General features: G+C 41.4%; 1 protein-coding gene across 1 annotated transcript; it reads left to right on the top strand.

Moving 5' to 3' along the window:
* Positions 1 to 233: 233 nt before the first annotated feature.
* Positions 234 to 24,813, top strand: LOC124257245. The gene is made up of 4 exons (XM_046691257.1): positions 234 to 648; positions 12,077 to 12,158; positions 12,439 to 12,606; positions 24,519 to 24,813. Exons 1-4 carry the CDS (start codon positions 322 to 324, stop codon positions 24,731 to 24,733), a joined length of 792 nt encoding a protein of 263 aa, XP_046547213.1. The 5' UTR covers positions 234 to 321; the 3' UTR covers positions 24,734 to 24,813.
* Positions 24,814 to 26,460: the final 1,647 nt, after the last annotated feature.

The following is a 26,460-nucleotide window of genomic DNA, read 5'->3' as shown; positions in this document are numbered from 1 at the left end:
CTTTTAACCTGGGAATCCGCACGTTACAATAGGACTTTAGGTACTATCGATTATCGGTAACTGGTAACAAAACACTTCAGTAATCTATTGATGTTTCCTGATTCAAATGTTCTGTAGCATCCAGTAAACATTTGACGTACATTATGTATCTGATTGTCCCATGAAATATTAAACTGTTGATCTGTTAAGAAACGTTGACAGGGACGCCATTAATCAAACATACGTTTCCACAAGGTAAAGTCTCTTTTCGCTGTTGTGGACAGGCACGATTATAAACTTTGTTATTAATCGTAAACCAGACATTTGATATCACATCAGAATATGAGGGGGTATGTGTATACAGCCTTGTGGTACCTCCTTGCTTTTTATCTGCACGTTTGTGTCCTTTTGGCTTCGGAACTGTGCAAGCTTGTTGAGGAATTCGATTACGGATATGTCTTGACATTATCGGCGTTCCATTCTGTGAAACGTTCATCACTTTACTCCTGCGCAGGAATGTGTAAATCTATGCGGCTCTGTAAGTCTATTAACTTCCATCTTGAAGAAAAGAAATGTTACCTGAACTTTCAAAATGCAAAGATGGAGAGAAAAACCTTGCTGGTGGAGGATCCCCTCTTCGCGTACTCCGAAAAATCGCGGTGGCCGAAGGTAAGAATAAGGCCATGTTTGACTGTCGATTTAAATCCTCGATTTCCTTGTTCAGTTCCTCGATCACTTGATTGTGTGGTTTGTTTCCAGGCCGCAGTCGCATAGCGGGACTACTGCTGTTGGGAAACTGTCAATTAACACTTGGTTTTTATGCACAAATTATGTTAAGGGTGGGTTCTACCTTTGGCGTAGGACATGCTTACATTTATGGTGCCTCACAATTTTTATGTCCCTTTCATTCGCAGTTTACGCCAAATGACGTAAATAATCAAGACTGGTTACTGACTGGCATTGACGCTTTGTATCTCATGGAATCTCCGCAAAGAATTCTTACTGATTTTTGTTTGTTTATTTGATAAACGATCTCGACCAGAAGATCCAGTGATTGGCGTCTATCCTACCATTTCGATTTGTTTGTTTGTTTATTTTTTAAGTCGCATTCAACACTATTACAGCCATTGTAGTCCCCTTGTTATATTTTGGCGGTCTGTAAGCAGATGCAGTCTGGACCAGATAATCCATTGATACATCATGAGTTTCGCTCTACGAAACTGGGATACGATGGCATGCCATCCAAGTCAGCGAGAATGACCACCCAATCGACCTTTACCGGGTCAGATCCGGCTCTTACGACAATTATCGGAAACCATACAATGTGCCCTATCTGAGCTCGTTGTAAATATTTCTGCCAGATTACGGCAGCCTGTACATATTCTCTTCCGGACCAGACAAACCAATGATCCAAAACCAACGTCGTCGGACAAAAATTGGCTAAATGTGTCTGATGCAGATTCACTGGCATTGTTTTTACTATCTTTCACCGACAGGTATTTATTGTATTTAAGTTGGTCTTTATTAATAACTAAGGCTGATATATTGCCGATGTAACATTAAATGATAAGTCACTCGCTTGTTCCTCTTTCGGTAAATACTTTGTGTGATTTATACAAACTGGTCACTTTTATGTGGAAATATACACAAGGAACTTAATTAAGCACCCCCTGTAGTTTTGCAATGATAGGTTTTCAACACGTACATAAAACTTCTAGTGGTGACCACGATGGAAAAATATGAGTTTTTCTGACCCGTCGATCCCTTGACTCATAAAAATCAACAAAATTATTGGAATCCATTTTGATTTTATGATAATAATTGCGCATTTTAAAAAGACACTGATTTTCATACAAAACCATGTCTGTACAAGTATGGCCCTTGAATGTTTAATGTTGAATTTATTGGTGAATTTGAACATTCAAAATGTCATTTTGCGTGTCTTACACGATTCAAGGTGAATGCCGAGTGTAAGCAGCTTCCAATTGAGCCAGGCTCTGTATAGGAGGATCCTTTTGTTGCACACGACGACCAATCATGTCCAAGATACGCTTCAAAGGGTTAACATCGGGGCTCATTCAATCGTGAGATATGTCAGGGAGTGCTTAACTAAGTTCGTTGTGTATATATATACTCAATAGCAAAAAAATTCGCCAGTACGAATTCAAAATTAGATAGGTACTGTAATCAAATCATTACAGAAATGGACTCAATAAGCGGATCAAAAACATTTTTTGCGTACAATATCTTGACACATCAATGAATAACTCAGCTCAATTCCAAGATATTACGTGAACGTTTGCAGTCCATTCAGACTCTTGACTTCAGTATCTAGTGTGACCACCACGACCGGCAATAACTGCAGCACAGCGTCTATGCATGGAGTGCACCAATCGATTGATGAAGGCCATTGGCACCTTGAACCACACTCTGAGAAAGGCCTGGCGCAATAAATCGGCTGTGTTCGGCCTTTGTATGACATTATTCAGTCTCCTCTGAATTTCATCCCAAAGATGATATCAACTGGGTTTAAATCAGGACTAAGGGCTGGCCACCGGATAATGTTGACACCGTTCTGCTGTAGGAAGTCCCGTGAAGCAGTATGGGCCCGGGCGTTATCATGCTGGAAAATGTTGTTCCGGTATGACGTGGGGTCTGAGCGATTGGTCAATGTAGTGCACCGCTGTGATGCCGCCTCCTCTCCCTGGACCAAGATTCTGGAACTACACCGGACCCACTCTCAGGTTCAGGCCTATTCAACCCCATACCATGATCCTTGCACCTCCCCATGAGATTCTTTCTATAACACATTGGTCTGAGTGACGCTGGCCACGTCGTCGCCATGTTGTTATTCTGCCATCTGCAGTTGATACGCAGTACCGACTCTCACCTGTGAACAGAACAGTTCTCCATTGCCTGTATCGCCAGTTTTGGCGTTGTAGGGCAAACTGTAGACGTTCACGCCGATGACGAGGGGTGAGGATAGGTCCACGGTAAGGTCTACGGCAATGGAGGTTCCCGCTGTTAAGACGTCGGCGTAGTGTATCAGTACTGATTGGTCTTCCGTGTGTTCCCACTGTCTGGCATGCTGTTTCGGATGCCTGCATTAAGGGATTCTGTACATGCTGTCGCACAACATGGCGGTCTTGTCGTCTTGTGGTCACCCTTGGTCTGCCAGTGCGGGGGCGATCATTTGTGGTGTTGGTGGCCCGGAAACGTTGCTGCAGCCTGTAGATGGTCCGAACGTTGACCTAGAAGTGATTGGCAACGGCTTGTGCTTTGTGGCCAGCTTCAAGTCTTCATAGCTCCTGGTTCCTCTGAGCTGTCGTGAGAAGGGGCATCCTGCTGACGTTTTAATGTGAATGTTTCAACCAGGTTTGGGGGGTGCATTTTATAGTGCTGGTCCTTGTGAACAGCACGTGCAGCACGAGTTGCATGAAAAACATGGAGAACACCGTACCATCTCCGAGATCAGGTTGCGTTTTTGAGACCATTTCCTGGGTTCCATTTGGGAAGGAATGTCTTTGCCCAGGTAAAGTTGGAGATGTTGTCAAAAATATAAAATCAAAACATTAAATGAGTTTACAGTTATCCGTTTCTGCGAAGGAAAATTCCAAACTGACGTTTATTTTGCTGCTTAGGATATTTAGATAAATATGGTTTGATTCGTGAAGAATAAATCTGTTACATATATACATGTGTTAGGTGAAAGTAAATTTACCCAGCCTTAACCTGGCCTTAACGTAACAGTAGATATATAAGTAAACCCGTGAAGGTACTGTGATGCAGGTTATTGTCGTGGTGGTGGTTAAAGTGAGCGAATGAGTTTAGTTTTACGCCGCACTCAGCAATATTCAAGCTATATGGCGGCGGTCTGTAAATAATCCAGTCTGGACCAGACAATCCAGTGATCAACAGCATGAGCATCGATCTGCTCTATTGGGAGCCGATGACATTTGTCAACCTAGTCAGCGAGCCTGACCACCCGATACCGTTAGTCGCCTCGTACGACAAGCATGGGTTACTGAAGATCAATATTCTAACCCGGACCTTCACGAGTTGGTCAGGGTTAAAGCGTCCGCTCGTCACGCTGAAGGCCCGGGATCGATTCCCACATGGGCAGAATGTGTCAAGCCTTGTATTCCTAGAAACGTAAAACCGTACTCACTCACTGTTGTAGTTTCTTTCTACATCATTATACAAAACAGTATATCCAGCATTTCAAAAGGCTTGCATTCTGTTTTAATGTTAGAATAAGCGCATTTATGTTCAAGCAAGGCAGAGTCCGGTCAGGTGATGTGAGAACTAAGTGATGTTAAGTCATCACTGCGCCTGTCAGGGTTGTAAACGCTGTTATTCACAGTCGGTCTCAACATAACTGCACTATCTAAGATTAATCACCTCAGTAATTAAAACTATGGAGAATAACCGACATAGAACCCTGATCACAATTTAACAACCACAAATCGAAGTATCTCATTAATTTGAGTCGACAGGCGATGCCTGTGGTCGATATCGTCTTTTGAAGATCGAAACTGATTGAGATGTATATGCTACAGTGATGAGTGAGTGAGTTAACATTTAAAGTCACTTTGGCAATATTTCAGCCCTATCGTGACTAAAACAAGTTATAGATTAATATATATTGAAGGTAAATTATAAAAACCTGTCAACGAAGGACAGTAAAACAACTAGATTATCACAGGTAGAAATATAAAACTAGTAACCAAATCTAAAACATTGAACTATACACGACAATACAATATAAAACCAGGCTATAGATTGCCAACAACTGAAGGTAGATCATCATACTAGGGACCATTGGGACTTACAGTACATCTGCTTCCTGCATGTGCCCTAGCTGGATTTACATCATCTCTTCAGCTGTCAGCAATTTAGATACATCTAGCCATGCATTAAAATTACACATATTCTACGATTAAAAATGGAAAGTTTAATTTACATTGAATGTTTTGGGACTTACGTACCCTCTCAGGAGGACAATAATTTTACAGTACTTTAACCCCCTCGAGGATACAGCCACTAACAATCTTAGTTACTAATTCAAACGTCCAACATAAAATATTTATCTATTTACAAATCATTTAACAAATGAGAAGTGATACTATTAAAAAGATCCTTCATAGTTCGTGATTTAAAATAATTATCCCTTGTGATGGAATATTCAACACAGTCAAGCAAGACATGCTTGAAAGTGATTTTTTTATTACAAAGAATGCAAAACGGAGGATCCTCACCTTTCAATAGGTATTCATGAGTATATCTTGTGTGGCCAATACGACATCGTCGCATGATGACCTCTTCAAATCTGGACTGACAACCCAAGTAGGCGTAACCAATATAAGGTTTTATTGCATGTAATTTATTGATACCAACTTGGGTGTCCCACTTCTTCTGCATCAGATCATGGATGTAGGTTCTAATGCCAGTTTTGAAATCAGAGTATGGAATAAGAAGTGGTGTCACAGATTTGTTGAGTGCTGCCTTGGCAGCAAGATCGGCCATTGTGTTCCCAGAAATGCCAACATGGCTGGGTAACCAACAAAAGACGATGTCGCATTGGCCAGTAGCAAGATCATTATACAATTCAATAATTTCTATCAAAAGTGGATGTTTACAAGAAAGGTTTTTAATGGCACGAAAGAGAATAGGAAAAGAGTATGTGTTGTTCATATTTACGGTGTTTATTATTATATCTAAGAACTGTTAATATGGCGTTTGCTTCTGCTGTGAAAATAGAGCGGTTATTTGGCAATCGGGAAGATATTGTTCTGGATCCAATGACAGTGGCACAAGCAACCGCGCCACCATCCTTGGACCCATTTATAAATAAGGATTTTTATGTATTTTATTTACTTTTTAATTGAGTATATTCTTGTTTGTATTGTAGGTCATTATTTAGTTTCTGATTTTTTAAATTTAGTGAGTGTAAGGTCGTCTTGTGGCCTAACCAATTGACAAGGAGGAGAAGAAAGAAGACGGGAAGGAGCTCAATGCCGGCAGCAGTAATGAATGGCTTAATCCTGAGCCCAAGAGGCGGAACAAGAGAAGATTTCTTATTGTACAAATCCTCATAAAGAGGATTGAGAATACAGTGAAATGCAGGATTAGAGTCGTTAGAATATAGTTTGGTGATATATTGTTATGATAATTTTATATGGCGTTGCGTAAGAGAAGGCTCATCTGCCTCGACGTAGAGACTGTCAACAGGAGATGTTCTGAATGACCCAAGACAAAGTCTCAGACCTTGGTGGTGGACAGAATCTAATAGTTTTTGGTTGCTTTTGCAGGCTCCTCCATAAACGATGGAACCATAATCAAGTTTGGAACGTACCAGTGATCGATATAGATGTAGTAGGGTAGCTTGATCCCCTCCCCACTCAGAATTGGAAACGACTTTCAACAAGTCAAGTGCCTTCAGGCATTTAGTTTTAATGGATTTAATATGTGGTAGAAACGTTAAGTGTGAGTCAAACATAATACCCAAGAACTTGGCCTCCTTCACAACTTTGAGGGGTGTGCCTTTTAAAGATAGTTCAGGGTCTTTATGCGGTTTGTATTTACGGCAGAAATGTATACAATTAGGTTTGGATTTAGAAAATTCAAAGCCGTTTTCAAGACAACATTTATTTATTTTGTTTAAACACAACTGCAGTTGCCGTTCAATAGTATGCATATTTTTACAACGACAAGAAATCAAGAAATCATCCACAAAAAGTGATCCATCGATTGAATCATTTAAAACCTTGGATAAACTGTTGATCTTGATACTAAATAAATTCACAGACACAATACTGCCTTGTGGGACACCCTGATCCTGATTGTAATGATCAGACAGGGTAGAACCTATGCGGACTTGAAATTGTCTGTCATTTAAAAAGTTAGCTATAAATTGAGGCAAACGGCCTCGCAATCCGAAGCCATGTAAATCTTTTAAGATGCCATATTTCCACGTAGTGTCATATGCTTTTTCAAGATAAAATAGATAGACACAGCGTGTTGTTTATTAATTAGAGCGTTTTTAACAAATGATTCCAAATGCACTAGGTGATCGACAGTACTTCTGTTCTTACGGAAACCACATTGAATATCTGTTAAGGAAATTTGTTTCCAAGTACCAAACAAGTCGATTATTTATCATGCGCTCCATGGTTTTGCAAACACAGCTAGTTTGTGAAATCGGTCGATCAAAAATGTGTAAGAGCATCTCCAAACAGGATTCTGGTAAGTGTTTCAGGAGTTGATACTGTATGATATCAGCACCTGTAGCAGAATCATGAGCTTGCTTAAGAGCAGTATAGAGTTCATGAATAGAAAATGTTTCATTATAATCTTCCTCATGATCTGAATTGAAATTAATAGTTTTCCTTTCTTGTTGTTTTTGATATTGTTGGAATTTAGGCACATAATTAGAAGAAGAAGAGTGTTTAGCGAGAGTTTCACCAAGTTTATTCGCAATATCTGAGTAATTGATCTCCATGTTTAAGATGATGGGCACTAGATGTAGTACCTTTACCTTTAATTTACTGGACCATGTTCCATACCTTGGACATGGGCGTTTGAGAATTTATTTTGGATACATAATTAAGATTGGCGTTTATTCTGTTTAAAGGTACGCGGCGCTGTAGCATTTAACATTTTACATATATTTAAATTATGCACCATAGGATGGCGACAGAAGAAATGTTCTGCTTTTTTCCTTGCCTTCCTAGCTTGTTTGCACTCATCATTGAACCATGGTTTTCGGATATGTGGAATTGCAGAGGACTGTGGTATACACTCATCAGCTATGGTATTCAGTTCATCAGAAAAACAGTTAATAGCATCAGGAACGTCAACAAAAAGTTCAGGTTTAAGTTTTGTAGCACACAGTGTTTCATATAAAGCCCAGTTAACCTTTTTTAAAATTCCGCCTTGATGATGGAGGTACATCAGATGGAGTTACAGGTTTTAGTATAGTAGGAAAATGGTCACTTCCACAGAGGTCATCGTGGACTGACCATTCAAATTAATTTAGTAGTTCTGAAATTGTGACTGACAAGTCGAGAGCAGAATAGGTTCCAGTGTAAATGTGTGTTGGAACCATCATTATAAATACATAAATCATTATCTGAACAAAACTCCTCCAGTAATTTACCTTTAGCGTTGTATTTGCACTATCCCAGAGTGGGTTGTGCCCATTTAAATCTCCCATAATAATGCAGGGCTTCGGGAGTTGGTCATATAGAGCTTGAAGATCGGTTTTGTGAAACGTTGAAGACGGAGAGATAAAGAGAGAGCATAATGTAAACGCAAAGTGCAAAGTTAGTCGCACTGCAACAGCCTGAAGATTAGTAGTGAGTGCAACAGGGCTATGGATAACGTTCTGTTTGATAAGGATCGAAGATCCGCCAGTGGCCCGATCACCTGGAGGCGGGGTTCGTAAGCCATGTTTAGTTAGTTAGATTTCATCATCCGAGCTGTCCACCCACCACGGAGTATCACAAGGACAATGCTAAAAAACAAGTGGATTTCCAACTTGCAGCACCAAGGATAACCGGATGATATACTCCGGCAGAAGAATTAAAAGATTAATAATTCCACCAGATTGGCCCTTGAGCCACCGCCTTCTGGGCATACGACTCTGAGATCAAATAATTTCGCCAAGACTTAAAGAAATCATGTTATCATTTAAGTTTTTTTTGTGTGCGACAGTATACAGTTGTAGCACAGGGCTTGGCGTGACCAGCCGATTGATAGAACCGGGCCAGTTCTACCACCCGTCTAGGTGAAGTAAGGGGCGAAGTGGTGTGTTGGGCAAAGGAACGCTGTTCCTGGAACCAGTGCCCTCAAACACCAAAATCCCGTCCTCCACCGACACAGGGGCGCAACCCACGGCAAACAGGTTGCCCATTTCGCCCCAAGGCCAGCAATGGGGTGCTGTGGACCAAATATACCCCCGGGTCCATACGGGGGGTTGAAGAGCGCTTAGCGTTACCCAGCACCCACCACGAGGAGGTGGCTCTTCACGGGTGCCGATACAGTGATGATACTTGTGAAATGGTGATATTGTCCTTACGTATAGGTATCCCCAGTATACAACAAACACACACAAAGGCACAACAATTATTCACTTGGCAAAGAAACCCACATGTTACAAATTCAGATGGGGAAGTGCATCAAACATATCTTGTTACTCGAGTAAATATGGAAATATCCAAATTGTCGGTCATTGGAGTTTTGGAAGATTGTAAATAATACTGTTATAGCCTGTGTTGTGATTTTTCAATAGTATTGTAATGTTAAAATGTCGATATAGAAACTTCGAGTTAACAATGAACTTGTATATGATAAGAATTGAACATCTTTCAGGAGAGTCTACGATTGCACTTGAAACATGAGTGGACTATTTTAAAGAATTGTTAAATCTATTTCAGCTAAGGATCATGATTTTTCAACTAAGGTTTTAAACTTAATCTTTGAATTAACTTCTAACTTTTTAATCTTAAATACCATAACGTAGAAGTATGTGTCGACTGCCCCAGCAATGATGATATCTTTTCACTCACTCACTCATAGATAGAGATGCTATTAACGCTATTAAGAAGCTTAGTGAGTGAGTTTAGTTTTACGCCGCACTCAGAAATATTCCGGCGTCGGTCTGTAAATAATCGAGTCTGGACCAGACAATCCAGTGATCAACAGCATGAGCATCGATTTTTGCAATTGGACCACGATGACACGTGTCAATCCAGTGATCAACAGCATGAGCATCGAGCATGAGCATCGATCATTTGCAATTGGGATACGATGACATGTGTCAACTAAACGCAGCGAGCAATTGACCACAAGAAAGTCGCCTTAACGACAAGCATCGAACCCGGTTACGGCGTGTTAGTGGCTGTAACCTCAAAGAGGGCCCCTTGACAGTAAAGCGAAATAAAATTATTGTCCTCCTGAGAGGGTACGTAATTCCAAAAAACTTTCAAAGTAAAATTTTCACGTACCGAGTTTTTAAACGTAGTATTTGTGTTCTTTTAAATGTCGGCTTAATTATCCTACAATCGCCAGCGGCTGAAGGGATGGTGTAAATCCTGCTAGGGTCCATGCAGGTAGCAAACGTAAAGAAAGTCCCCGTGGTTCCTAGTATGGTGATCTACCTTCAGATAAATAACCCATTTTTACAATGCATTGTCCAAAAATAGTTTTCTACTTTTAAAGATTTTGCTAGCTAGTTTTAAATCATTTTGTGATAATCTTGTACTTTTACTGTACTTCGTTGACTGGGTTTTATATCTTATATGTATGTATTCTGCATTTAGAACTAGTTTTAGTCACAATATGGCTGAAATATTGCCGATGTGACTTTAAATCATAACTCACTCACTCACTCATGGGTTACTGAAGACCAGTACTAACTCGAGTCTTCACGGGGAGACAAGCATGGGTTACTGAAGACCAGTACTAGCTCGGGTTTTCACGGGGAGACAAGCATGGGTTACTGAAGACCAGTACTAACTAGGGTTTTCACGGGGAGACAAGCATGGGTTACTGAAGACCAGTACTAGCTCGGGTTTTCACGGGGAGACAAGCATGGGTTACTGAAGACCAGTACTAGCTCGGGTTTTCACGGGGAGACAAGCATGGGTTACTGAAGACCAGTACTAACTCGGGTCTTCACGGGGAGACAAGCATGGGTTACTGAAGACCACTACTAACTCGGGTCTTCACGGGGAGACAAGCATGGGTTACTGAAGACCAGTACTAACTAGGGTCTTCACGGGGAGACAAGCATGGGTTACTGAAGACCAGTACTAACTTGGGTATTCACGGGGAGACAAGCATGGGTTACTGAAGACCAGTACTAACTCGGGTCTTCACGGGGAGACAAGCATAGGTTACTGAAGACCAGTACTAGCTCGGGTATTCACGGGGAGACAAGCATGGGTTACTGAAGACCAGTACTAGCTCGGGTTTTCACGGGGAGACAAGCATGGGTTACTGAAGACTAGTACTAACTAGGGTTTTCACGGGGAGACAAGCATGGGTTACTGAAGACCAGTACTAACTCGGGTCTTCACGGGGAGACAAGCATGGGTTACTGAAGACCAGTACTAGCTCGGGTATTCACGGGGAGACAAGCATGGGTTACTGAAGACCAGTACTAGCTCGGGTTTTCACGGGGAGACAAGCATGGGTTACTGAAGACCAGTTCTAACTAGGATCTTCACGGGGAGACAAGCATGGGTTACTGAAGACCAGTACTAACTCGAGTCTTCACGGGGAGACAAGCATGGGTTACTGAAGACCAGTACTAACTCGAGTCTTCACGGGGAGACAAGCATGGGATACTGAAGACCAGTACTAACTCGAGTCTTCACGGGGAGACAAGCATGGGTTACTGAAGACCAGTACTAACTCGGGTCTTCACGGGGAGACAAGCATGGGTTACTGAAGACCAGTACTAACTCGGGTCTTCACGGGGAGACAAGCATGGGTTACTGAAGACCAGTACTAACTCGAGATCTTCACGGGGAGACAAGCATGGGTTACTGAAGACCAGTACTAACTCGAGTCTTCACGGGGAGACAAGCATGGGTTACTGAAGACCAGTACTAACTCGGGTCTTCACGGGGAGACAAGCATGGGTTACTGAAGACCAGTACTAACTCGAGTCTTCACGGGGAGACAAGCATGGGTTACTGAAGACCAGTACTGACTCGGGTCTTCACGGGGAGAGAAGCATGGGTTACTGAAGACCAGTACTACGGGGAGCTCGAGTCTTCACGGGGAGAGAAGCATGGGTTACTGAAGACCAGTACTAACTCGGGTCTTCACGGGGAGACAAGCATGGGTTACTGAAGACCAGTACTAACTCGGGTCTTCACGGGGAGACAAGCATGGGTTACTGAAGACCAGTACTAACTCGAGTCTTCACGGGTTAGGTGCTAAATAAACGGTTGTAGCTTGCTTCCAAACGCAGCAGAAAAATGACACACTAAATTCCAACTAACACTTCCCCTTGAGCACTCATTTGTGATTCATTACTTGGATGCCACAATTTGTGTACTGATGATCGACGTATGTTTACTTGTAGGAAATAGCTGGGCCCTGCGCCAATGTGTGGTGCAAGATTTCCAAACCGTGTACAGTGGAGAGAACTGGACAAGCCAAATGTGGTAAGATTGTTATTATTATGAACATATATTGGCATATATACATACATATACACTCACGAACGTACGCACGCACGTACGCACACACATCTATCTAGACAACTGTGACACGATGACATATGTCAACCTGCGTGCCGATCCGATCCTGTTAGTCACCTCATACGTCAAGCATGGGTTGCTGAAGACCAAATCTAACCCGGATCCTCACCCGCCCATCGGGTATGTACTTTCTGGCATACCATCCTATACACGGGAATACACACCTTGAGTTTCATCGTTTCAGGTACCTTTTTCTTTCAAGACTTCGCTGCGAATATCGAATATGAATACGTCTCGGTGAATATGACTTGGGATAATGCGAAGCGATACTGCGAAATGCGGGGCAGCCATCTTGCAAAAGTCGACACGTTGCCAAAGTTCTACTTTCTTCAAGGGATTGCAAACAGGACAGGTATGATCCAAATGACTACAGTGTAATCTAGAAACCGGTGCGAAATATAAAAACAAGTAATTTGATACAATTAACAGTGGTAATTGTACATGTAACAGTAAGTATACAAATCAGTAGATTTTACTCATTCCTTCTTCGCGAAGTTCCCTTTTCAGATTTCTTAGATGTTGGTGGTTTGTACACAACTACAAATGTTACTTCTGCATGGTTGACACACATTGCGTGAGTGAGTGAGTGATTATAGTTTTATGCCGCTTTTAGCAATATTCCAGCAATATCACGGCGGGAGACATCAGGCATGGGTTTCAAACATTGTACCCATGTGGGGAATCGAACCCGGGTCTTCGGTGTGACGAGTGAACGCTTTAACCACTGGGCGGACCCCACCTCCCCACATTGCTTGAGGTATGATGGCAGTGATGAAATATGCTTATCTATGCTAGCATTGGACGGCAATGTGGCATATCGATCAGCATAGAATCATACTTTGTGTGTGATCTTCATTTGCATATAAAAAATGTTTCTTAGACATGTTAAGTATCCCATATAAATTCAAAAGCAACACAAATCGCAAATTTAGAAAAATATCAAAGAAGCCACGTTTGCTTGGTGCGCCTAAACGGCTGCAAGAGGGAAAATTGATCGATGGAAAAACAAAACGCCTTTGAGCAGCTATACAAATAACATATACTTGCATCCCAAGTACACTGTCGTCAGACTCCCCATTGTTCTCGGTGCCCTTTGTTTGGTACCTCCTGATCTCTTGGCGCAGATCAGGAGAGTGCCCGGGTTCTCCACCGAGAGCACAGCCCTTCTGACACTCTGGGTAATGCAGAAGGCTGCAGTGTTGGGGAGTCTTCATATTCTCCGGAAAGTTCTTGGTGGGTTTGACTTGGAAGCGTTTCCTGGGAGAAGTCCCATTCGCTGTCTGGGCTGCGTGTAGAGGGGGCAAGGGCCCTAAGCTGATGATGGGCCTTACCAGCCTGACTGTGCCAGGATCACCCAAACCCTCTCTATTGCATACTATCTTTAACCTGTAAAACATAATACAAACTGTAATAATCATGAACAAGGCATACATTTAAGTTGACGCAGTTGCATTCAACAATGGGATTTTATGACGCTTCATTCCCCTTGATTCAAAATCTATATGGCAAGTTTGCTTGTTATATTTTATGCATCAGAAAATCAATTAATTTCAATATACACCCAATTAAAATCTGAGCAAATTCAACCAAGCATTTGGCATTTAAGTCAGTTTCATACCTCATTGTCACAGTTGACATCTCACAGTCCCTGAAACGGATTATTTTGCCTTCCACCCAGCCCGTTTTGCAATGCTAGAGCCCTCAATGAAAGAAGTCTAGGTTTGCTCAAATTCCGAATCTCCCTGTCAATAGGTCTCCTTTTCAATATAAGAGGGATTATGTGTTTCTGTCAAAACAATATATATTTTATGGTCAACAGGTGACAGATTCCAGGCCTTGTACCGTCATTAAGAGTGAGTGAGTTTAGTTTTACGCCGCACTCAGCAATATTCCAGCTATATGGCGGCGGTCTGTAAATATATGATGCTGATGTATAATATTACGGAGAGAAGCGAAAATTCTCTTTAACCCCTCAACACTCGCCAGTGACACAGGCACCAAGACGATGTGCGGTGGGGTAGCATAGTGGTTAAAGCCTTCTCTCGTCACGCCGAAGATCCAGGTTGATTCCCCACATGGGTACAATGGGTGAAGCCCATTTCTGGTGTCCCCCGCCGTGATATTGCTGGAATATTGCTAAATGCGGCGTAAAACCACACTCACAGACTCACCTAGACGAACTGTGTGGCTCGTGGATTCATCACCGTCATTTTAATGACCAGCCTGTCATACTGGTGGTAGCAGAGCAGGTGTCCTTCATAGAATCCAGGAGTTCAAACACTGAACGTGTCGACTGTCACGACTGCCAACGCCAGCTACATGACTGCAGCAGCTTCTGTAGCAGGTTACGACTGACTGACTGACTGAGTTTGGTTTTACGCCGCTTTTAGCAATATTCCAGAAACATCACGGCGGGGGACACCAGAAATGGGCTTCACACATTGTGCCCATGTGGGGATTCGAACCCGGGTCTTCGGCGTGACGAGCCAACGCTTTAACCATTATGCTACCCCACCGCCCCGTAGCAGGTTACGAAAATGTCCAGGCTGCTATTAAGGACGGTCTGGGTTTACTATCTGTCAACAAGAAGGATTGCTAATTTTTCCCACAGATCAGTCTCAGCAGCTGCTTCTCTTCATTACCATCAACGAAAGCGAGGAAAGGGTCTAAAGTGACTGATTCTAGACGTTGTGATAATGTTAGGGGAAATGGGGTTTAACGTCGCATTAAGAATATTTCGCTCATATGACGGTGTGTGCATGTGTGTGTATGTGTGGCTGCTTGTACTAGCCCAGACTTAAGCTGGTTTTATGGCGCTAGCCCACTGAGATACCATGCCGCAGTGAAGCATGAATACCCCACTCAGAAACATTATACAGACTCCGAGCTGATCAGTCCTTGTTGTACCCATTAATGCAGAGAGCCAGACAGGGACCAACAAGTACCATATTTTAACGTATTTTGGTATGACGCGGCCGGGGATAAAGCCCGCGACCTTCCGCTCTCCGGGCGGATACTCTTACCACTACACCACGGAGGCGGTCTTGTGACCATGTAAAATTCCTTATACGTCTTGATGCTACTTCGCCTCCGTCTAGACGTGTTTGCTGTGCTTAATGACAAAAACAACTGATAAAAGCACCGGCATGCTCACTGATTCCCAAATCCGTCTGGACGCGTTGACATGTGCTCTGAAACCACTTGTGCCTTCAGCTGAATCCTTTGTTTAGAGGAATGTCCTATACAACGTGGATAAATTATACGTTTATGGATAACTTCTTTTTATTCTGAAAACGACGTTTCAGAGCTAATTCATGCCCCTTCATCAGGAATGAATGCTGTCCATAAAGGTGTCATGTATTGCTATCCATGAACGTGTGTGTTCGTCCAACCTCTAAAAATGCCCTTCACGAACTGAATACCTATGTACCCTCTGGCCAATGGGCTCATTCACAAACATCAGGGGCGTTGGGGTAGCCTGGCTTCGATTCACTACATGGATACAATCCGTGAAGCCCATTTCTGGTGTCCCGTGATATTGCTGGAATATTGCTAAAAGCAGCGTAAAACTAAACTCACTCACTGACAGACACTATAAACACTAATGTGAAAGAAAAGACAGCAAATTGCTCAACAGTCGGTTGATGGACGTCATGAAGTGGCTTAAGTGCCTGATGCTTGCTACAGTATTTGAACCACGCCTCGTGACGCTGGAATTCTTGAGTCCAGAACAACGCCTTTTCTGTGGCTGGTCTAACGATAACTAAACACAAGGCTAGTTTATCTACGACGAAAGCCACTGTGCCCGCACCATTGATATTCCTTCAGTTACAGAGTAAATGTGAATTGTTACATGTTTCTCCGTGTCAGGACTTTAGTTTTTGACAGCTTTATTGGATTGTAAATGTTTAAAGAAGGACTTATGTGTTTTGAAGATACTCTATAAAAGACTTGTAAAACTTACGCAGTTTAATGATAAGTAGTTTTACGTTATTTACAGTGTCAGTAAAATGTCTTGCAAATGAGCGTATATTTCGAAAGTGTGAAAAGTAGGGCTGGATATTGCCCTGATTCTCATATTGCGATATATTGCAATAGTTTAAGAGATATTGCAATACATATTGTGATATGTTGACTGGAAGGTTTCTGCCCAAGTGCGTACATCATAAATTCATAATAAACACTCCAAAAAAGTGGAACCTGAACTTTCAAATTGGATAAAAAGTATAAGCTTTACAAACTTTTCAAATACAGACATCTTTTGAACGCACCACCATTTCTCTTTATCACCGACCCTAAACACAACGCACGTGTACATCGCAGCAGCCCCATACATGTGCATTGTGTGTCATTCTTGATTTAAACAGTTTTCCAGAAGGTCGATAAATCCATTAATTTTGACAATCGTCTTGCATCACACAGTCGTTAGTGTTTGTTTCTAGCTGTATGTTTTGTTTGTTTGAAAATGAAAATCGCACACATGTAAATTTCACGTCATACACCAATCATCCTTCAAGAGCGATTACTGTAAAAACAACTATGGTCATAAGGAAGTGCAAGTGGTGATGCGCTCTCTAAACATTCATTATTTTCATATCAACATTGATTGACTCCGATATATCTCCCATTTTTTTCAATCGTAAATTAAAATGAGGTTCCCTTACTTTTTATGAGTATAGTTATTTGAAATAAACCAGCAGGATGCAGGTGAGAATGAACAACTGTGACAGGTGCTGCTGCTGCTACTTACTCCAGATGGCAGCTGGGAAGCGTTCCGTCAAGGTCGTGAGAAAAGCATGTGTATTGAGCTTATAGAGAGGGTATATAGACTGACATGAAGGTATTTTTGTAGTTAAGTGCGTTGTCCTCTGGGTGAGAATTAGCTCTGACAATAACTGAAATCAGCACAGTTTGTTTGATGATTCAGAACGTGAAATAGGCAAGTACGACATCATTTTCTTAGTTGCTGTTACGCTATACTTTCACGCTCCCTGTCCCCATTGTGTATGATAAAGGCTGTATGCCGATGGTTTACAAATAAATAATAGTGGGTGGGGTACCCGGGTTGAAAATTTGGACCCGTCCCAGCCTTAGATAATAGTATAACATGAATCTCATGGTCAGTGCTGTTTGCTTCAACAAAATGCACTTCAAATGTCTTCAATGCAGTAAGTAATTATTGTCACTGCATGTCAGTGATTCATTCAGATTCAACTTCAACTTCAATATGTGTTAGCATGAACTATTGAAAAATGAAACAAAACATGATTTAGGTTAACTGCTTGAGCTTAAAATCTCATGTGACCTCCATTAACTAAGATCCGTGACTAGAATGCAATTATACAGGCCTACAAAATTTATAAGACTTAGGCCTTTATGTCCTATTATGAAACAAACCAAAATAACGAAATAATGCGAATTGTGAAATGGTCACTCAGAGCCAGAGGCTCCAAGTCCAAAAAAAACTGGTCCATTTGAGGCCACTTAATTCCTCCAAACTGTCACATATGAAACCATTCAAACCCACAAACTTTAAAGGTTTTTGGTAGAATATTTGGCAGTTTTGGAGCCACTAATAAAGATACTTCCATTTGTAAAATGTTACATGAAACCAACAGAAACAAGTACATTTGCGACTTTTAGAGCACATTTTGTTGCCATGGAAATCAAGGGCAGATAATTCAAAGGGAGCTAACTCTGGATGAACCAATATATTGCAGAATCTGAGCCATATCGCGATAATCGTGTCGCGAGATACTGTACCGGTATATACCGGTTTACCGGTAATATTGCACAGCCCTAGTGAAAATGTAGCTTAAGAATAGCGTGGAAAATGTTTATGTAACGGTTTCACATTTCACGGCTTGACAGGTGCTGCTGAGTGCTGAACATATGTTAGCGCCAGTTGAACATTAATAGCTTATTTATTCTGTCACTATTAACACTATGGAGACATCAGTACACTCAGCAGCTAACCTGTGAATACTGTTTTGAAAATCGTGAGATCCGGTCAATCTTTGAAAAGGTTACTTAAAGGCCTTGAAAATATTTTATCTTTATCATTACATGATTTTATAAACGCTTGCTCTGTCCCAAATTACTCAAGTAGGTTCGAATATACAAGGGATAAATTTCAGTGTAAAAACAGTCTAGGGTTATTTAATTGCCTTTTTAAAATATATTGAATTGTATGAAAATGTTTGAAAAATATGTTTTAAATGTGTTAATGGCACAATCAATCTCTGCTGAAGTGATGGTGTAAATCCAGCTAGGGTTCATGAAGGAAGCAAAAGTAGTGTAAGTCCCGATGGTCCTTAGTATGGTGATCTACCTTCAGTAACTGTTGTTGGCGATCAGTATCGTGTTATATACTCACATGCAAAAGAAACGCAAGTTTCTTACTCAAAGGAGGAATTAAACTCAGACCCCTATAATTATAACAACTTTGGTAAATAATGATGGTTGATGGTGTTGTTAACATTTTCTGTTGCGTTTTGCAAAGCCAGTGTGGGAACAGAAAAAAAAACGAATCGCCAGAACGCACCGCTTCTATGGCGACGTGGGCATCATGCACACTTTCCTCATGCAATCAAACATGCACGAGTTTTCACCATCTTCACTGGGTATAAAACTGAGCCAAAATCTTTGGCCAGTCACTCTTTGTTCAACAATGCCACGTTTGAATCAACTTGACAGGAACCAGGCTATCGGACGGTTGGAAGCTTGAGAGTCCGTCCAAGATGTTGCCCGTCACTTTAATGTCAACATAACCACGATCTACCGTCTCCAGCATCGATACAACGCAACGCCGACTACAGATGACCTTCCCCGAAGCGGCCGACCTAGATCGACACATTACACGTCAACATCAGCGAGATCCTTTCCTGACAGCAAGCCAGACTGCTCGAGACACCATAGGAACGCATAATCGACGCATCAGCCGTGACACTGTCATCCGACGTCTGAGTTCCAACAACCTACGATGTCGCCGACCAGCACGTCATCCTGTCCTCCAACCACGGCATCGACAAGCACGACTTCAGTGGGCACAAGGTCATCAAAACTGGCGTCAACGTGAATGGAGACGTGTCATATTCGGCGACGTCAAGACGACTTTGTCGACGTCAAGGAGATCGTTTTGCTGACAGAAATGTTCTTGAAAGTGATGCATGGGGTGGACCTAGTGTCATGATTTGGGCCGGAATTGGACTTAATGCGAGACTTGTACCAATGTGCTTCCAGAATGTGGGTCAAGGTCGAGGACATGGGGTCACAGCTCAGCGTTACATTGACCAAGTCATCAGACCCCATGTTGTTCCATTTTTCGCCCAACATCGTAACCACCTTTTCCAGCAGGATAACGCTCGTCCACATGTTGCAAGAGTTACCATGGACTTTCTTCAACAACACAACATCCGTGTCCTACCGTGGCCAGCTCTCAGCCCTGACCTGAACCCCATCGAGCACTTGTGGGATGAGGTTCAAAGGCGCCTGAATGAATTGCGACCAGTGCCTACAACTGCTGATGAACTTCGTACAGCTGTTCTGGATGTGTGCAGGAGGATCCCCAGGGCCTTTACGAATCGTCTGATCCACTCCATGTACAAGAGATGTGTTGCAGTGATCAATGCTAATGGTGGCCACACCAGGTATTGAATGACGTCATGGCAATTGACTAGAATCTGCGCAACTCTTTTGCTGTCACAAAATGTAATGACGTCATCTGTTTTTTGTTGCCAATGAACTGGTCTTGCTCAAATTTCTGTATATCTGACGCTGTTGGTATTTGTATTCTATACTGTTAAAAAATAAGTACATATATACTTTATACTAAACTTGCGTTTCTTTTGCGTGTGAGTTTATATTGTAATTTGCCTGTAGTTTTAGATTTTACATGCTAGTTCTACGACTGTATTTGTGATATTCTAGTTGTTTTTTACTGTTCTTTGTCAACAGGGGACGTCGGGGTAGCCTAGTGGTTAGAGCGTTGGCTCGTCACGCCAAAGATCCGGGTTCGATTCCCAACATGGGTACAACGTGTGACACCCATTTCTGGTGTCCTCCACCGTGATTTTGCTGGAATATTGCTAAAAGCGGCGTTAAGCCATACTCACTCACTTACTCACTCTATATGTTGGATATATTTGTCATGAATGTATAATTTGTGTTAGTCACTATACGGCTGAAATACTGCCGATGTGACTAAAAATCCACCCTCTCACTCGAATATCAACGAAAGAAGGTTAGCATATATCCTATATTCCAATATATTGTTGGATTATTGTTAAAAGCGGCGCAAAACCCTGTTCACTCACTTACTCACTGACACTTCTGGTTTAGATGAGTGAGTGAGTGAGTAAGAGAAGCTTATTAGCCACACTGGTAGAATTTCGGCCATTTTAGGACTAAAGAAATTATGCGTTGATAATAAGTAAACTTTCAATATACAAACTGTCGGCAAAGGAAAATAAAGAACTAGAATATCACAGAGAGGATTGAAAGTAGCTAGCATGTAACTTTAAAATTATACCACTATTTAGGAAATACAATGTATGAACGGACTATAGATCGCCAACAACTGAAAGTAGATTACCAAACTAGGGACCTTAGGGACCTACAGTACTTTTGCTACCTGAATGGAGTCTAGCTGGGTCTACATCATCCCCTCAGCTGTTGGCGATGGTGCGCAGTTAAGCCATTACAAATAGTCTACGAATAAAACACTGGTAGACCTAAAATTACTTTAAATGTTTTGGAACTTACGTGAGGGACAGTAGAGAATACTACACGAGGTTTCATTACATACGAATTATACGAAACTCGTTTAATTCGTATGTTATGAGACCGAGTGTTGTATTTTATTTGTTACCCACCTCTTACATGCATTAAATTGACAAAACCGAAACCGGTTTCATAAAGAGGTTGAGGAAGAATGTTGTTCTGTAGTACACTTTTTGCATGACGTCACACTTTAATGACGTCACTACGCCTTGCTCGTCTGCCTCCTTGGTAACCGACGTCACGATGCATGTCAGTTGTCATCGCCTCGCACAGCCTCCTAAATTAAACTACTCCGTAGCACCCCGTTTCGTAGTTTGCAGCTGCTTCACTCGGCTACCATCACTGGTGGAAACTTTGCGTTTATGTTTTTTCTACGATGTCTCAGTTCGACTCACAATTAAACAGCGATACAGCAACGTTCGCAATGTCTACATTCCCACAATGCATACAAGTTGTAGAATGAATAAATTCACTTGTTTGTTATGAATGAAAAAGTAGTTCCGTCACAACGTGACCTAATTGAGAGGTCATCGGTTATCCAATCAAATTGTTAGAATCTCAGGTCAAGTCGTTACGACACAGGTCAACGCGATACGACACTCGTGTGACGTACGAGATTAGTATGCAACTAACTACCCATAAGTTGACCACGTGGGTAATAAATCCAACCATTTTAAAATGACAATTATCTATTAACGTACCAATCAAATTTTGTTCTCAGTCAATTCTACTTCTTTGAAAACAAATCAATAAATAAATGAAAAGTAACATTATTAAAAACATCCTTTGTGAATGAAGCTTTGGAATAGTTATCCATTGTAATAATAATAATAATAAAATAATAACAGCAAGGGCCCTGAGCTGATGTGGCAAGGGTCCTGAGCTGATGTGGCAAGGGCCCTGAGCTGATGTGGCAAGGGCCCTGAGCTGATGTGGCAAGGACACTAAGCTGATGTGGCAAGGGCCCTGAGCTGATGTGGCAAGGGCCCTGAGTTGATGATGAACCTTACCAGCCTGACTGTGCCAGGATCACCTGAACCCTCTCTGCTGCATTTTCATCTTTAATCTGTAAAACATAATAATACTAAAATAATAACTAGATATTCCCCTTGCGCTAGTATCCAGGGCCTCGATTTTCGAAGCTCTCTTAGCACTAAGATAGTCGTAAGCTAATGTTAATGTATGGCACTTACGACAATCTTAGCGCTAAGAGAGCTTCGAAAATCTAGGCCCAGTTTAGTAACTGCTCAGAAGCACTTTTTGGAGCCTGCACACAAACTGCAAATGGTTAACAATATGTTTCAGTGGAAAAAGTTTGTTTTCAACTTTGACTGAAAAGTAGTCAGTTCTGTGGTGGGTCATATCTCCTGTGGAAGGGCTGTTCCAGAGAACAGGGGCTGCTCTGAAGAAGCTGCGGATGCCAGAGCGTGACTTCCTGGGTGTTGGAACACAGAGAAGATGTTGTCCTGATCTCAGGGCTCTGGGTGGCTCATACCCGTTTATGAGGTCTTGTAGATAGGGTGGTGCCAGTCCTTGCGTCGCCTTGAACACTAGTACCAGAATCTTGTACTTGATTCTCTCAGCGACCTTGAGCCAGTGTTTGTTCTTCAAGACTGGACAAAAACGCTGATCCTTTCTTGTCTTGGTCGCGAGTCTGGCGGCTGCATTTTGACATCGCTGAAGCTTGTTGATAAGGTGTTTCGGGATATCGTACAGCACTGGATTGCAGTAATCCAGGTGCGACAACACACATGACTGGACTAGAGTGGCAGCAGTCTTTACATTCTAGAATCTTCTTACTTAGCTGATGTTTCTGATGTTATAGAGTGCCGTTTTACAGACTTATGAGATTCTGCACTTGCGTGATTTGTCACTTGGAGGAATAACACACTCTCCCACCATGAGGTCTGGAAGGGCTAACTTGCTTCTGACAGACTTAGAACAGATGACGAGAAGTTCAGTCTTCTCACTGTTGAACTTGAGAAAGTGTGTGGTCACCCACACCTTGATATCTTCCACGCATAGCATCATGCGATTGAAAGCATTCTGGACTTATAGGCTCTGTGATGGTTTAAATGCTAGATAAAGCTGAGTGCCATCAGCGTAGAAGTGGAATGACTGATGATGTGCCCTTGCAATGGAAAACATTGGAATGGAAACATTAGTACAGTCATACAGGACACGTTTGACCGCGAATCTTCGTGTTACCAGTGATTCCATCACGTAAAGATTCGGGTTAGAACTGGTCAGAAACCCATACTTGTCGTCAGAGGCGACTAACGGGATCTTGTGGTCAGGCTCACTGACTTGGTTGATACATGTCATCGTATCCCAATTACGTAGATCGATGCTCATGCTGTTTATCACTTGACTGTCTGGTCCAGACTGGATTATTTACAGACCGCCTCCATATAGCTTGAATATTGCTGAGTGCGGCGTAAAACTAAACTCACTCACTCACTCAATAACGCTGCACCAAACTATCCAGCTATTGACATCATGGGAATCGATCCGCGGCGGTCTGTAAATAACCGGATCCAGACAATCCAGTGATCAACAGCGTGAGCATCAATCTACGCTGTTGGAATGTCAACCAAGTCAGCTAGCCTAAGCACACCCGATTCCGTTTCTTGCCTCTTACGACAAGCATGGGATGCTGAAGATTCTGATTCTAACCTGGATCTTCACGGTTGACGATGTCGTGAAATCAGACAGTCACCGAGTGTAACCACCAGATTCATTTGCTTGTCTACTGAGACACGAAGAGTGAATATAAATTGAAAATTGTTATTTGAGGATTCCCTGATACAGTTTGTCCCCAATACATTATACTATTTGTACGAGTATGATCAGTTTTACTGATTGTGCGTCATTGTATCCGATGACATTGTAAAATTCTCATAATAAAAGTCCTTTTTTGTCCCTTTTTGGGAGTCACTATGATTCTCAAAATAATTTTAGGGGTCAAAGGCAGACATTTGAGTTTTATGAGGCTTGCATGAAGTAGGTTGCGGTATTAAATAACTATGGTTGGGTTTCGATATAGATCATAAAAATCGACAATCTATATATCGATCGATTATCGATAAATATCGGATGTGTAACTTTTAGTAAAAATAATAAAAAATATATATTTTTGAAAGACATGAATATATTTCACATCGTTGGTGAGTTGTGACATGTTTTGGCATGGATTATTAACAAAACAGCGTCCTGAACATAATTTGGAAGCAGTCCATGAATAAAGTCCTAAATTTGTATATTGTGTAAGAAAATAAAACATGTTTCTATCACAAAATTAATGTACAATATTATCGGTAACACAATATTTCTATCGATAATCGTGACAATTTTCTCCATTGACGATATTAACGATTATCGATTATTATAGCCAGCCCCAACAAATAACACGCACGCAGTTACGTTTTCCCTTAAATATTGTAGTCTTTTTAGCGTTAATATATTTTTTCTTGTTTTGAACAGAGTTAAATGAAATGGAAATATTCCTTGGCGGATCGGTGAAGGACTATGATGGAGACTGGAGATGGATGGATGGAACATCGTTCCAGAACATAACCTTTATAGTAGGGGAACTCGCAGGAAGAAAACAAACTTGTCTCTCTGTCCGTTTTTCAGTAGGATGGAACGACCCGAACTGCTTGATAAAAAGACCATTCATATGTGAGAAAATGATGTAACATGTTTGATGAGCAGCATGTTACGGTTAATAATTGCCGTGACAAAAAGGTTTAAGAGTCCCCTTTGAACCAGCAAAATATATCACAGAAAAGTCTTATATATTCAATAATATATTGACCAAACAAGGAGCAAGCTACAATGAATCACAACACAGATTTCTAGAACAATGCAATTGAGTCACAAATCTAAAGTAATGGGGCACAAATATGAAATATTAACTCACCAGAGTCGCGACAGTAACAATGAGAGCAGATATACTAATTGAAGGTAGTTTACAATGAGAGTTGAATAACGAACGCAGTGTCAATCTTGAATGTAGGTCAGACGAAGGCAGACAGATGTACACAACTCAAGTGATATGATAAGTCCATATGTTAGTCCGTGTGTGTGTGTCAACACAACAACCAGTTTAACATATATACTGACACATAGTCTAGAACATTCTTTATCCACTGAGAACTTTATGGAAATCTGTGGAACGTGAGGCCGGTCAAAACAGAAATAAAGCCAAGGGAGGCAACTCTGGAGCGCTGTCTCAAAAGGCGTGCCGCTAAAGATTACTATTGCCATTGAACGTATATGATGCAAGATGTGACCCACAACCCACACTCAAAACTCTAAACATTGTGACCCAATAACAACTATCACTTAATCAATGATTTTACAATATAAAAAAACACACTCTCGTAACAAGCAATCTGGTTGAAAGATGGGAAGATGGACGTTGAAGAAGACAACTGTGAGAAGAATTGGGATAATGGGCAGTTAATGTTTCTGAATTGTTGTACAACTGTATATACATCTCTGTGTTGTAGTAACATAGTGTGTGGTTGTTCATCATCCTAGTAAAATACATTTGATGTTGTAAAATAGTCTACAGCCTTGGTATCACTTTTAACAGTGTGAATACGACAGACAGGCAGACAGACAGACAGACAGACAGACAGACAGAGACAGACAGACAGACAGACAGACAGACAGACAGACAGACAGACAGACAGACAGATTGTTTATTGTAGTCTCTCCTCATTACAGCAGCAGATTTATGCACATATATAAATAATTTAAATAAACCTAATGAGCCACACTTAACAGAGTTATGGGAGACTATTAAAAACATGACTGACTGACTGACTAAGTTTGGTTTTAGGCCGCTTTTAGCAATATTTTAGCAATACCACGGCGGGGGACACCAGAAATAGGATTAAAAACATGAAACATATGCATAAAAACATCTGGAACAAAAAAATACAAATATATTTAATCATATACACTATAGCACTAAAAGTACAGGTAAAATACAGGTATATAGTATAGTACAGTAAAATATAAATACACGGTCTTAAGAAGCATTAAAAGGAAGGATTTTCTACGTTTTAAAACAGCATGGCAGGTTTTGGAAACAGGAGCATATTTCACAGGGTTTGTAAAAGTAAATTCAAGTCGTGAGTGTAGTTTGAAATATTACCATTTTAATAATGTGATCTGAGACACAACTTTAGTTTCACAACTTGAGAATATCGTTTGAGGGCGATCACAATGTTCCTGTTTAGTTTTTGTTTTTACATTTTCAAGTTTGAATTATGACCTACGTTGTTCGTCCCTGAGTTTATTCAAGAGTCTTTGGTCCCAGACGATGTCATTGACCTTTTACCTCATTGTTTTTCATGTCAATCGTCGATGTATCTTCGTTGTAACCATCAATTTTGTTGTAAGATTTACGATA

Source organism: Haliotis rubra, unplaced genomic scaffold (assembly GCF_003918875.1).
Source record: "Haliotis rubra isolate DU_JTF1 unplaced genomic scaffold, ASM391887v1 Scf653, whole genome shotgun sequence".
Lineage (NCBI taxonomy): Eukaryota > Metazoa > Mollusca > Gastropoda > Lepetellida > Haliotidae > Haliotis > Haliotis rubra.
This window is presented reverse-complemented; position numbering and strand designations above follow the sequence as displayed.

Coding starts and splice junctions, on each gene's coding strand:
- LOC124257245 (XM_046691257.1), top strand. CDS start 322: ATGAGGGGGTATGTGTATACAGCCTTGTGGTACCTCCTTGCTTTTTAT. Junction 649..12,076: donor AAAAATCGCGGTGGCCGAAG/GTAAGAATAAGG, acceptor GTTTACTTGTAG/GAAATAGCTGGGCCCTGCGC. Junction 12,607..24,518: donor AGGGATTGCAAACAGGACAG/GTATGATCCAAA, acceptor TGTTTTGAACAG/AGTTAAATGAAATGGAAATA.